Here is a 14,889-nt window from a genome sequence, read left to right as displayed (position 1 = left end):
GGCGTGGACATCAGCACTTTTTTGGCACATTCCACTGTTACAGGAGTTTTTTTCATGGAAAGATTAGCGGGGGGATGCACCACCGTGCCGCTCATGGCGCGGCACAAAACCACCTCCGTGTTGGTCTCACAGGACGGTTTTCAGATGGCTCAGACGGTTTTCGGTGGCTTTTCAGTCGTGTGACTATCCGAGAAATTGAGCATGAGCTGGACATGCCCCAACGTCCTGTGAGGTAGAGAAGCTTGAATCTTCGACTGGACTGGGTTGCTTGATGCAAGGATGTTTCGCTTCAAATCGCAGAAGCTTCCTCAGCTAAAATTCTTGCTCTGGTGGTCTGACTTCTGTCTTGACTCTTTTAGAGAAGAATAATCAAGAAGTCACAAAAGCTGGAGTTTTAAACCTAACCAGACCCCTCCTACCGAGAGGCATACTGCTATAGGCTGGTGACTAAACAATAGCTCACACAATCACTTCTTGATTATTCTTCTCTACAAGAGTCAAGACAGAAGTCAGACCACCAGAGCAAGAATTTTAGCTGAGGAAGCTTCTGCGATTTGAAGCGAAACGTCCTCGCGTCAAGCAACCCAGTCCAGTCGAAGACTCAAGACTCAAGACTCAAGCTTCTCTACTATGGAAACCACCTGGACAACTGAGAGCCTACACAGAAACATGTCCTGTGAGGCTTCATCACGGCTTTGCTTTGTGCCATGCGGAAACGTCCCGACGCGCGGAATTCCTCCGCACGTCTGTCTCAATGTGCTGAAAAAGTGCTGATGTCCACGTCTTCCGCAATTTCTGTGCTAGTCAGACGATGTCCTGGATCAACACAGCGTCCAGTTTAGAAATAAAAGGCACATTCCACTGTTACAGGAGTTTTTGTCATGGAAAGAGGAGCGGAGGAATTCCGCGTGTTGCGGCAGAGCCGCATAGCGCAAAGCAACGCCGTGATGAAGCCTCACAGGACATGTTGGGGCATGTCCAGCTCATGCACAATTTCTCGGATAGTCACACGACTGAAAAGCCACAGAAGTGGAAGTCAGACGACGTCCCGGATCAACAAAGCCTTCACGTTGGAAATGAGCTGGTTGTTTCAGCGGGGTTTCAGCCTGTCGATCGGCGCTCGGAGTACGCCGCGCTCTCAGACGCTGTGGGTGGTCTTTAAACCGGCTGGAGCACTCCTTAATCTGTGTAATCCCCATAAAATCGTCGCTGAAAGCCATATGAATTTTCCGAATGGTCTCCACCTGGAGGTCTCTCACAGTTTCTGGAAAAATTTGATGCAGCAAAGCTCCAAATTGTTCAGACATTTATTCACAATAAAAATCCGACAAGAGGGGTGGACCACTGCTCACACAAAGCCTGCTCACAGGCAAATGACGCAACCGACAGGCGTGAAAAAACTCACGCATGCGCACGAAGGTTCAAGCTTGGCTGATGCAATCACACGTGATTCAAATCCATATCGTTTTTGCAAAAAATAAAAAGGTCATATACTTTTCTAACAGACCTCGTATAAAGGCAAGGCTCATCGGCTCTTTGTTTAACTATTAAATCATATGACCATCAAGGGGAAACTTTATTAGAAATAGTGTGCAACATCTTGCAGGTGTACAGTAATGTGCGAACCAGCTGCATGGAATGTGTGCATTCTGTGCATGCACCAATGCATGTGTTGGTGCATGCATGCATTTGTTATTATGAACGCGCAGCACTCTAGAATATTGTGTGGAAAGGGTGGTCAGGTGTGTTTGGAAGGGACAGAAACAAGTTTTTTGTATGAGTGTAAAATGTAGGTGAATGAAAACCTTAATTGGAAGCAGTGCACAATTTACTTGTAGTTTGTTGCGTATGTCAAATGAAAACACACAGATTTCTCTGTGTAGTGACTTTGATTCACGACTTCTTGATCATAACTGATCCTGATGTTTGCTGCAGTTTACAGAGTCTGTGTCCCATGCAAATTGCTTCTTTACTGTTTCCACAGATCATGCACGTATTTTTAACAAAACTAAACAAAGGGCATCTGCTAAAGAACTTACACTGTGGACTCAAAGCCAGCAGGTTTAAAAAGCAACATGCCACTGAGATACCTTACCCAGCAGGATATTTCAAACATTCCTTCTCGTCTGTCCTCAAAACGTATTAAACATATCTTCTGAGTGGCACTTGCTGGAGGATTAGTATCTGTTTGGCAGATGAGAACTGACATATTACGTCAGATGTAATGGATGCACCAATGCCATAGATCGCTGCATCCACTACATCGCAAAACCACACAGGGTTCTGGATGGGAACGGCCCATACCCACTCCTTGAATGTTGGTGTTTATCTACAACAGCCAGGTGGGACAGCAGGTGGCTGTTGCGCTCTCATCAAGAAAGCACAACAGAGGATGTACTTTCTGCAACAGCTAAGGAAGTTCAAACTGCCAAAAACAATGATGGTGAACTTCTACACTGCCATCATTGAGTCCAACATCTCCTCCTCCAACATTGTCTGGTACGCTGCTGCCACTGCTAAGGACAGGAGGAGACTGCAGCGTATCATCCACGCAGCAGAGAAGGTGATCAACTGCCATCCCTACAGGACCTGTACACCTCCAGGGCCCTGAGGCGAGCAAGGAAGATAGTGGCTGATCCCTCTCACCCAGGACACAAACTTTTTATTACCATTCCCTCTGGCAGACGGCTGAGGGCCATCAGGACTAAAACCACAAGACGCAAAAACAAATTCTTTCTATCCACAGCTAGACTTATAAATAATGCCAGAGACCACGATTTACCCTGCCTCCCCCCCACTCCCATGAAGTACAGATTGATCATCCCTGCACTGAAAGGTATTGTACATCTGCATGCTTTTGCAGAGCCCCATTCCACTATGTTATGTTTATTTGACAGTGAACATAGTTTTGCTTATTTCCTTATTTGTCTATTTGACTCCTTTATTTCTTACAGAAGTAGTTTTCCTTTTCTTTTATTGTTGTTTATGCACCAATGACACCAGATCAAATTCCGTGTATTTGAGAACTTACTTGGCAATAAATTCGATTCTGATTCTGAAACGTGGGCATCCCCATGGTGTTTTTTGAGCTGCTGGGGTCCTCAAAATTGAGGCACATGCATGCTGGATCTTGCCTAGAGAAGCTCACCACAAGATGAAAATATCATAGCTGACATTCCCCCAATATTCACTTTATACTCTTTGTCTGTGTCTCTGTAAGTAATTGCTCATTTGACAAAAAAAAAAAAAAAATCACAATTGTAGTGGAACCTAAGGAATCACAGAAAAGACCAAGTACTAAAGACATCCAGTCACTGCCTTATGTCCCTGGTTGGTGTCCATTTCCTGCAACCATACAGTAAGACATGAAGTACCATGACCCTTGAGACTTGGACCTTCATTCTTCTGGAAAAGTATCAGCATTACCAGACCTCTATCCAGGGACCTTATGCAGACAGAAACTCTTCCCAGTTGTCTCTTGTTCTACACTCAACAAAAATATAAACGCAACACTTTTGGTTTTGCTCCCATTTTGTATGAGATGAACTCAAAGATCTAAAACTTTTTCCACATACACAATATCACCATTTCCCTCAAATATTGTTCACAAACCAGTGTAAGGAGATGTGTTGCACTGCATGAGGCAAATGGTGGTCACCAGATACTGACTGGTATCCCCCCCCCCCCCCCAATAAAACAAAACTGCACCTTTCAGAGTGGCCTTTTATTGTGGGCAGTCTAAGGCACACCTGTGCACTAATCATGGTGTCTAATCAGCATCTTGATATGGCACACCTGTGAGGTGGGATGGATTATCTCAGCAAAGGAGAAGTGCTCACTATCATAAAAAGTTTTAGATCTTTGAGTTCATCTCATACAAAATGGGAGCAAAACCAAAAGTGTTGCGTTTATATTTATGTTATATTTTTGTTGAGTATAAAAGGCCGAGGTCCCAGAGACATGAATGTCACTGCCAAGATAAGTGAATGTCCCCACACCGTTAACACTTTTACTGCACACAGTTACACTTGGTGCCTGGATCTTTTTCTGGATCCAAAACAATCACAGTATCAGGCACTCCAACATCTCACTCAGCTTCTCAAGTGTTGCAATCAGGTTATTGATTGATTTCCTTAGACAGCTCTTTGGTCTTGGCCATGGTGGATAGGTTGGCGTGTATGAACAGGTGTCTTTTATACAGATAAGTTCAAACAGGTGGAGTTAATACAGGTAAAGAGTGCAGAAAAGGAGGGCTTCTTAAAGAAAAACAGGTCTGTGAGAGCCAGAATTCTTGCTGGTTGGTAGGTGATCAAATACTTATTTCATGCAATAAAATGCAAATGAATTATTTAAATACAATGTGATTTTCTGATTTTTTTTTTTTTACTTTTTAATTGTGTCTCAGTTTAAGTGTACCTACGATAAAAATGACAGACCTCTCCATTCTTTGTAGGTGGGAAAACTTGCAAAATCAACAGTGTATCAAATACTTATTTTTCTCACTGTATTTGTGAATAAACTGGATGGACATCGAGCTGAAATCTTGGTTTTGATCAGAGTTAGTGAATACTGTCCATAGGACTGTGGATTATTTAATATGGTTCATTTTTCTGCAAACTGTACAAAAAAAAACCCCCAAAAAACAACAATCCTGAGCAAAGGCAAACTCATGTATACAGGATATTAAGTATAATTTCATATGACTCAGTTAGTGACAGCGGTTGGAGTCCCAACTGCTGACAATATATTAAAATGTCCTTTAAGCCAAACTCCAAACTCTGTTCAAATCTGCTGTACGTCGCTGTTGACGACATCTGCCAAAAGTTTAAATTCACTCTGGGCCATTGCATGTTTTCTTGTTGTTTTTGATGTGTTCTTCTCAGACATGGTCCAAATGCATTCTGTGTGTCAGATGTCTTTGAAGTGGACTTGCTGCATGGAAACTTTTCCAGTGTATCATCAAAAAAAAAAAAAAAAAAAAAGAAGAAAAAAAAAGAAGAAAAAAAAGAAAAGCAACAGCAACATGCAGGATGACTAAGAGCAGCAGACAATGAGAAATGTCACAGCTGAATTTGATGTCTAGCAGACACATGTCTGGCTCCTCATTTCCTGTCTGCAATTCCTTTGTCTTGCTCAGCTACAATCCCAAAAATGGAAGGTGATCACCAGAAGAATGCCGGACAGAACCAAAAACCGCCCTCTGATCAGTCATATCCTTTGTTCTCTTGTTGCTTATCTTTAATAACATATGATTTAGTCTGTACCAAATAATCAAATCTGAATAATTAAAGCTGTACTGCCTCTGGGTTTTTAAGATTTAAGTCATAAAATAATTTTGTAATAATTTAAAATGCTAAGGAATGAAATTATAGTGGCACCAAGCCACTATAATTTCATTCCTTAGCATTTAAATAAAGGAGTCATAATATGATATTGCCAATATGATCAAAATTCATGCTTTTTTAAAACTATCTAGAATTTCTCCCCCTGAAGGGAAGAATTTCAAGCGATCAGACGCCATGACCTACATTTGGTAGTGACATCAGATCATGTGGGGGCTTCCCCCAATCCGCAAGAGGGATGCTGGGAAGAACATTTCAATAGCCAGTAAGAGTATAGAAAGGCAGCATGATGTCAACTGGCAGCTCGCTTGAACAACATAAACCAAAATGGTGGAAAACGCCGTGAAACAGGTTTTTTCCTTTTAAATGTAATATGGTTTTCATACCCAGAAATAAACAATTCAAAATCTAAAAATGCAGGTTTTATAACCAGATAACACCTCTACAGTGATTTACAAGACATCTTATGGATTGATGGTAATACTGACTGTGTCATCAGGGCGATTGATATTGGAATATGACCAGGCTAATAATGAAAAGTCCATTTGTATCGACTCTGCAAAAACAAAATTTTGCACCAACAGGTGTTGTGATTCTTTCCAGAGGCTGAGACGTAAGCTGACACATGAATAGACACTGATGTCATGTGTGTACGACCCCTCTGATCTGCAGCTGCTTCATCACTCTGTCAAAGTGATTAGCTTATTTGTTTACATGCTTGCAGCTGATACACAACTCCAAGAAGGGCAGAAAACATCAAAGGCCAAAAACAGATCCTAATGGATGTTCTTTTCAAATATAAATCCACAAATAAACAGTTATAGTCACTATATGAGGTAAAATCAAGCTTATAAAATGGCGGAACTGATTATGAAATTGTCCTTTAAAGCTCCTCAGTGTGACCATAATCTACATCCAGGACTCTAGGTGGTCCTCCAGGATGCAGATAACTCCTTTTTTGTGAGTTTGTCGGTGGCGGGATTGGCCCTCCAATAGACTAGAAGAACCTTTGTTTCCAGACTCCAAGTAGCTCTGGGGTCATGTCTTCTGTCAAAACTACACCTAGCGTGCTACTGGTTGGGGAATTTTGATAGGATTGTTACACAAAACATCTGCCAGCAGAGCAGAAATCCATAAGCTGAAGTTTGATGAGCGCACTGAAGCACTCTTAGTGTGAGGAGAAGAACGGAAGCACAAGCAGGGGCTGTTTGAGTGTGAAGGCAGTGTTTGAATGAAATCAAGTCATACTCTCATAGAGCACACTCAAATACAGAGGAACAAAAGTTTAAGTTCTCCCTTCTGGTGGAGGGCAGCATGCTTTATGAAGCGGATGGGGGAAACCATTTGGACCTTCAACTCTGGAAAAGAAAAAACCACCAGGGTTTCAAGGGCCTTGTCTTTGGAGGGTGGCATCTGTTGCAGTTCTGAGAGTTCCTCCACTGCACGCTGATGTCCAGGTCTATACTTGTCAGCAATGATGACCACCTTCTATTGTTATTGCATGGCAGCACTTCTTGAGATCTACAGATGTGCACATCTGTGGAAGCAGCCAACTGGCAGTAGGTGGGCACACCTACTCTTAGAGGGAGTGGTAGATCCTGTGGTGGACTGGCTTCTTACAGTATTGCCAGATACAAGTTACGGGTTCTGGACATGGTAATATTGGTGGTGTAGCTCAGGACATTGAGCATGTGCTTGAAAAAAAGGCAGGCAGAACTGCAAGGTTTGTAGTCTTCCAGACCAGACTGTTTCGTGGGAGTGTGCATGCAATCACAGTGGAGGACTTGCAAATATGGACACAACATATGACCCACATGGAATCTGGCAGTTCTTTTATTACAAGACCTTGAAAGCTGCAAGAGAATTGCACTGGAGTGGCTCATGTTGACAGGATAAGATATTTCATGTCTGCAAGTGCTCTGAGAATCATCCAAAGGAGTTGCAGTGGAAGGCTTGGTGGGAATTCTGGGATGTGTACAAAGCTGAGTAAAGGGAATGTTATAGCACTGAAACTCAACAAGATCTTTGGTAAAGGACTCTGAACAGGTGGCACACCATTTGTGATCAGGTGACCTTTGAGGTGCGTACAAAGGCATCAAAACACCTCACAACAGTCATGGGAAATGATGGCACAGCCCTTAGAGAGGAACCTGCTGTACTGCCCAGCTGAGCCAGGAACATGAATGGCGATGGACCAATCAGAACCCCTGATTATCACCAACAATGGTTCAGTTTGTCTCCTATAAATGGGTCTGCCATACCAATACCACGTAATTTAATTGTGGTTGTTTCCTTTGCTTGAGGGGGTGTGGCCAACAGGAAGGTAGGAAGAGAGAGACAAGCCCAACACCAAGCACTAGACAAGATAAATCCCTCCACCAAAACCCAAGCACAAAAAGTGACAGAAAGAAAATACACAACCAACACAATAAATCCCACAGACCCAATCATGACAGGTTCTACACTACCAATAACACTTACATTGCAGTGTGCACTGCTTTTTCCACATGAAAGATAATGCAGAGTGCTTAAAATCTCAAGTACAGTGGGGATGCATTGTTTTATAAAGTAGAACACAATGAAAGTCTATTTTCTTATTTGTAAAGTGGATGTGTGACAATCTCAGGTGAAAAGTCTTCAACTGTAGAATAGATAACTGTTTAGCAGACAGCAAACCCCAGAGGTCTTGATAAGTCTGGAAAGAGTTTCCCCATCATGAAGACCATAAAAGTTGAAAAATTTAAAAAACAATGATAAGGCACCCAAATTGACAATATATGAATACCAGCACCTTACATGCCTTTTTTTGGTGAGGAAAGCTCTGCTGACCTTGGCTTCATGGTTGATGCTGTGATCTTTGTACCTGACTGCAGTACTTAAAAGCTGAGTGAGGAGTCAGAGCGTCTAGGCTTAGATTTGACCTAGAAAAAAAGTCTCAAATCCAGGACTTATGTGACTTCCTAGACTCAGCCATCGGAAGTGTATCTGTATGAGGTGAACGTGTTGAAAGTGTAGAGACGTTCATTGACCTCCACAGTGACATTCATGTTTCTTTGAGGTCAAGCGACACCTCAGAAGAGTTTATGGAGTCATAAAGTTGCCTGACAGATGTGTCTGGTGATGTTAAAAGATTTGTAAGGGAATGAAGGTGCAAGTCTTTTGGGTCTTGGTGACTACTGTCTTCCTGTATGGAAGACAGTATGTGATTTCATGCCTTTGGTATTAGATCTCTTTAGAGGATCCTTCAGTACTGCTGCAATGACTGTGTGAAACTAAGGCTAGTATCTTACTGGGTTGCGACAGCCTGCGAATGGCATCCACGAGAAAATTTGTGCAGTTCGGCGCGAGGTTTGCAACCGTTCACTGTCCCCTTGCCTCATTTGAGGGGCAATGCCCATGCATTACTTGATTTTTGAAAAAACACATTGAACTCCCTCGCCAAATTGTCAGGAAGGCACCTTGTACCCCTCACCAACTCAGGACGTGCACAACATGTGAGACAACATGTGAGAGGTTTACACACACTTTTCTTTTTATATGATCGAAGAGGAACAGGACTTCTGGAAGTGACTGAACACTCCAGCAGCCTCCAGCCACATGGCTCTGCAGCTGGCCGGCACCCACCCAGCGTGCATGTGCATGCTGGGCTGGATGCACAAGCTGCACAAACTGGATTCATTGTGTTTATTTATTTATCTAAGGAAAGAAGTGGAAATTAAATTAAATGCTGGACAGATGATGCCAGCGCTGTGGCTTCATTCTTTTATTTAGGATCATCATGCCCGTGCGTCCTGTCCTGCCACACTTTACACATCCTGCCTGGCCACAGGGAAGTGCATGAACCACATTTTCTCTTTTTATTTATTTATTTTTCTGAGAACTGCAGTCTAATGCTGCCAGCCGCAGCAGCCCTCGTGCACACAGGGACAGCAGACTTCACCTGTGGGGGGAACGTGGGTGAGTTGATCTGGATTTACTGTTTTTATTTTGATTGTCTGTCAGGACGTCAATGGAACTTGAGAGATTCAGCTCAGTGGATATCATGTAAGTGCTGTGTGCGCAAATATGTCATAATTTCATTCATGCCAGGGGCGCTCAATATCTGTGAGAGTGCCGTGTGGTATTCATGTGCAAATCCTTGCGCCTGCCAAGATTGCGCCAGTGCCGCTTGACTGTCATGTGTGTGCTGTGCGGTATTTGTGTGGACTGCTCGAGATTTGTGGCCGTAATTTTTACCACCACTCTGGACGGCATCCAGCGGACAGTCGGCTGTCATGCGCGCACATGTCAAGAGGACCAGCTCAGTGAGATTCCACATGAGAAAGTTATCACCTTTTCACCTGTTTTCACACGATTTTGTGTCTCCACCTCTTTTCCACTAGTCGTGCATCAGTGAGATAGTAGCCTACACTGAAAAAAGTGAAACACAGTGCACTTCATTCAAAGTACTTATTTACATCGGTTTAATGGAAAATTGTGGTTTCCAGTTTAAATCTGCTGGAATCACTAAAATCATAAATATACATTGTAAGAAACTAAAAAAATTAGCTGTAACAAATTACATCAGTTTTTTTAAGTTGATCCAAAGTATCATTTTTTTCAGTGTAAGAGTTGCTTCGGGGGACTCAGATAAGGAGTACTGCTTGCATTGTGACAGAACATCAGCTATGACATTTTGGCCATGGGGCAGGTTCCTCTGAGCATTAAACTTCATGCAGGTACCCCAGTAGCTGCAGAAAGCCAAGGGGATGCTCACATTGCACCTAGCTGCCTGGATTGTTGTCATCTAGGATCGAAGACAGTTCTGTCATCTGGGGGTGCAGCAGTGCATGACACCAACGCATGTTCCCAGCCCAGATCTGACTAATATGTCATAAAAACCTGCGAAGATGAGACCAATGAATTCAGGCTCTCCTGTGAAGTGTGGCTGCAGGATCCCTGATAGAAGTGATGAGGTGGGTAATGCTGGGAGTAGTCCTCCACCTCAGAGTCATCAGGGCCACTATTGTGGCCTCCAACGCTTCCGCTCCCATACGACGACTGACTGAGTTGAGAAAGGGAGTAAGGAAATGGAACTGTCCGGTTGTCTGAGTACTGAAGGTTGTCTGGAAAAATATAACACAAAAAGTAGCATTTAACTTTTGAGATGTGTTTTTTAAGAATCTGTGATTACAAATATCATTTATAATGGGACATTTTTAAATAAATTTTAGGAAGTGGTACATCCAGCCTTTTCAGGTTTCAAATCCCGCAAAACCTCGGAGAGGTCGCCACGCTGCGAGATCTCAGTAACATTGAGAACTGCATTGAGACGCTCTGATCACGCTGCATTTTAACCACTGCATACAGACAACACCATTAACATCTCAATATAAAACTATTTTTATATTGTGCCAAAAACTCTCCTGAATATATTCTCTGGGTTTTTAGATGTTGTCATTGCGTTTATTTTATGTAAACATGCGAGAATCACAGGCTGTCTCTCCGTTATTTTCAGTGGGAGCTGCTGTGAGCTACAATCGCTTCCTGATCATGTCGTTCTGGGGAAAAGTGAAGTTTGCTCTTTAACGTCTTGATTATTGTTCTTTACAACACTGTTTGTCCTTTTTCTTCCAGACTAATATAGAAATTAGGTTTCCGTTTATTAAATTCCACGCAGATTAAGTTTTTCAGGGTATCATGCATGCAGTCTCTTATTAACGTGACGAAAAGCATTAAAAAAAATTCCATTTTTGTAGTATAATATTCATTGACAATTGTCATCATGTGGATTCTCTATGTTGTTTTGACTGCAGCGACTCTCTGGCGCACAAGGGATTATGGGATACATGAAAACCCTGGATTAAGTCGCAAAAACAAAGCATAAGAGGAGGTGATGTCCAAAATCTATCAAACCGTATAAAAAAGAACACTGAACAATGGATACAAACTCCCACAACAACCGATGTGAGGTTTGCTAAATTGTGATTACTCGGTTAGGTAGTGATCCAACAATGCCAAAAACATTTACTTTGAAGCAGAAAGAGTGTTTACTTGAAATAACAAAAACAAGCATTAAAACACCAAGAACTGGAAAACAGGCCAACTGCTTTCTAACCTTTGTGCTGATCTTCCAAAATCCCGTGGAAAACAGAGTCATCTGCTGCAGCGATTGCTGACTCCCTCACACCTCCATCCATGATGTCCAGGGAGCAGGCATCCTGAAAATGAGCAACAACAATATTGTTGACAGATGACAACTTGCTCATTAAGAAAGTGAACTTCAGAAAACACACTTTTTTTTTTTTCAGATCAGCATCTTTTACGTTATCAGACAAGCAGCTGATGGAACCAGTTTGAGCAAAGAGTGTGAATACTTATGCACGATATGTATATGTGATTTCTTAGTTTTTTATTTTCTATAAATTTGCAAAAGATAAAATAAACTTTTCATGTTGTCATTATGGGGTGTTGTGAGTAGAATTTTGAGGGAAAAACATTATTTAGTTGATTTTGGAATAAGGTTGTAACATAACAAAAGGTGGAAAAAGTGAAGCGCTCTGAATACTTTCTGGATGCACTGTAAGTTGCACTGGGGTATAAATGGAGCCAGACTCTGTGTCTGCAGCGTGTGTTTGGCAGCCATAGCAGGAGGACAGAATGCCTACAGCTGCAGAATGGTCTGAATATATTCACTGAGATCTACAATATATGGTAGTAATTTTCCATCCTGTATCGGCCTTGAGGGACGTAGGTGCTGATGCTTATCTTTGTATTGTATAGCATGAAGCAGAACAGAATCTATGATTCCCCTGGAAGGGAAGTCAGTGCGATGCAGACAGCTAAGGCCAATGCCTATTTACAGATGGATGGAGTGGGACAGTACAGATAAGTGTCTGAGTTATTAAAGGTTTGCATGTGTTAAAATGTGTGCAAACACCATCGCAATTGCAATAGCAGAAAAAAATGCCTGCTGATTTATAAACAGAGCACAGTGAAGACTGCATCTTTACCAAATAGCTTGGATTGTCCATTTTATGCATGTTTCCATGAATATGCAATTTGTGATTTGCCCAATCAAGTGATTACATTGGATAGAACTTTACTGATCCCTTGGGAAGGGTCCCTCAGGGAAATTGAGGTTCCAGCAGCATTGTATTGCAGCACACAGGGTAAGAAGCACACAGAGTATCGAAAGTGAAAGTAAAAAAGAAAAACAGCTTGCAAATATAAATATACAAATATAAATACCAGACATACTGATCATTATTATCACTTTACCGAGGCATTGCTAGGCCAGTATTGTAGATTTACGTCGATGCTACCTGGCTAGACCCACCAGCTGTGCGTAAACAAATGACATCATAGCATGCAGCCCAAGAACTGTCCCCAGAGGAAAACATAAAAAGGCGAGAAGTGTGTGTATTGCTCGTCTAACTCAGGCGAATATCTGTCATTTTGGGCGACTGGCCATGAACGGAGGGACTCAGAAAATGCATACCACACGACAACATCATGTTATTGTATTAATACTGGTTTACTGGCTATTACTGCTCCTCTCATTCCTGTCCTCTGTCTTCCTGTTACTCCTCCTCCCCCTGAGTGAGGAGTTGTACAGTCTGATGGCCTGAGAGACAAAGGAGTTTTTCAGTCTGTTGGTCCTGCACTTGGGAAGGAGCAGTCTGTGGCTGAGGAGGCTCCTCTGGTTGCTGATGACGGTGATCAGAGGGTGACTGTCATCATCCATAATGTCCAGCAGTTTGTCCAGTGTTCTCTTCTCTGCCACCATCACCAGAGAATCCAGCTTCATGCCAATCACAGAGCCAAGCCCGCCTGATCAGTTTGTCCAGCCTGGATGTGTCCTTCTTGGATGTGCTGCCCCTCCCAGCACACCACGCTGGCTACTACGGACTGGTAGAACATCCACAGGAGTTTCCTGCAGATGTTAAACGACCGCACCCTCCTCAGAAAGTACAGCCTGCTCTGTCCCTTCCTGTGCAGGTGGTTGGTGTGGGTTGTCCAGTCCAGTTTGCTGTCCAGTTACAGCCTGAGGTACTTGTAGGAATCCATAAATGGTCGCGGACTTGGTCTGGATTTCCCAAAGTGTGTGCAAAATTGTGGAAGTGAACAGGTGAGGTTTGCAGACACAGTCAAAGTCAAGGTCAAAGGAAAATTTAGTGGGTGCTGATAGCATTGGTATTTTGAAATATTGGCATTAACTTATTTTGCTTGACAGACTCCTGTTCCAGCAGCACAAAGGTCGCCACCCCATCAAACTCCTGACAAACAAACTCCAATCAAACAGATTCTTCGAGCTCAAAACCTTGACAGGATTTCTTGACAGATTCCAGAAGGCCATGGTAATCAGATTATTGGAGTCTGCAAAATGTACCAGCAGGCGGAAGAAAGAGAAAGGAGCATATTCATGGAGTTTGTGTTTGCAAGGACGTGTAACTCTGATGTGATGTGTTCAAGCTGGGAGACAGACATGAAACAGATCATCTGGAAAACTCATGGCAGACTGGGAAGCATGGATTTGGACTAATACCTGAGTAATGATCCACTCATATCTGGTAGATAGTAACAGTTAAATAATGCTGATTTTCAAACAAGGTTTATTTATCTACATAGTAATATGAAGCATTTTCTTGTGACAGCTGATTGCTTCAGATTGAACCTGAGGAGAAAGATGTTGGAGGAGGATAGAGACAGAAATCCAAAAGAATTTCCAGGGTCTCTCCAAGAATCTCATTAAATAAAGCAAGAAAATTGCCGGTTAACATTTTGACTAGACATTATCATACTCAATGATAGTTTTGTGCCACAAAATACACAGATTTTCATTTCAAATGGTGGTCACCGGGGGTGGGGGGGGGGGGGGGGGGGGGTGAGCCTCTGAAGAATTGAGATATCTTGACTTCAACTTTCAATGTGAAACATGGTGCTCATCATTGGGTGTATTTTGATTCTAAGAGTTTCTCAGTTTCTGAAACCAACTGCATGTGAAAACTCCACAAGGCCATCATGAGCTGTGATCAAACTTGCAACCATAAATTATAACATCTTTAGATTTTGCACATTTCAATCTTGGCCTCAACCATGCAGGATAGGGTAGGTGTTGCCCTTGTTCTTGATTGGGCTTCAATGACTTCCTCGGGGAATCTCTTAATTTTTCCTTCCTTACCTACATAGGAAACAGGTAGGACTTTATTTGAATACATTATCATCTAAAAAAACAGGTATAAACTCAAACCCAATACTGTGTTCTTTCTACTTCATTGTAACACACCACATTAATTGAAATCAAGGCACAACTTTCTATCATGTAGTGATGGGTGTAAATGTGCCAGTACATCAATAAGACAGTGACAGGCTTCAGAAAGACAGTGGAACCCCCTTGCATAAAGATGTGCAGATTAGGATGAAGTTGATTTGAGAGCAGCATTGTTATGTTCAGCTTCTACCTGAAAAGACTGCCCTCTGGAGTCCATGGAGTAGTCAGAGTCCAGATCAAAATCAAAAGGGTGGACAGTTAGGCGCCGTTTTTTCTTTTTCATCTTTGGAGAGC

General features: G+C 42.4%; 1 protein-coding gene across 1 annotated transcript in view; it reads right to left on the bottom strand.

The window, feature by feature from the left end:
- The window catches only part of LOC117524958 (melanophilin-like), a 96,331-nt gene that overhangs the window by 32,356 nt on the left and 49,086 nt on the right, over nucleotides 1–14,889 (bottom strand). The window contains exons 6-8 of the mRNA XM_034186771.1: nucleotides 14,786–14,878; nucleotides 11,440–11,542; nucleotides 10,224–10,447 (exon numbers count right to left, since the gene is read on the bottom strand). Coding sequence (XP_034042662.1) covers nucleotides 10,224–10,447; nucleotides 11,440–11,542; nucleotides 14,786–14,878 — 420 coding nt within the window. The remainder of the gene's footprint in view (nucleotides 1–10,223; nucleotides 10,448–11,439; nucleotides 11,543–14,785; nucleotides 14,879–14,889) is intronic.

The sequence above is a fragment of the Thalassophryne amazonica genome, chromosome 14, assembly GCF_902500255.1.
Source record: "Thalassophryne amazonica chromosome 14, fThaAma1.1, whole genome shotgun sequence".
NCBI lineage: Eukaryota > Metazoa > Chordata > Actinopteri > Batrachoidiformes > Batrachoididae > Thalassophryne > Thalassophryne amazonica.
The sequence above is the reverse complement of the archived record's forward strand: the minus strand, read 5'-3'. Positions and strand labels throughout refer to the sequence as shown.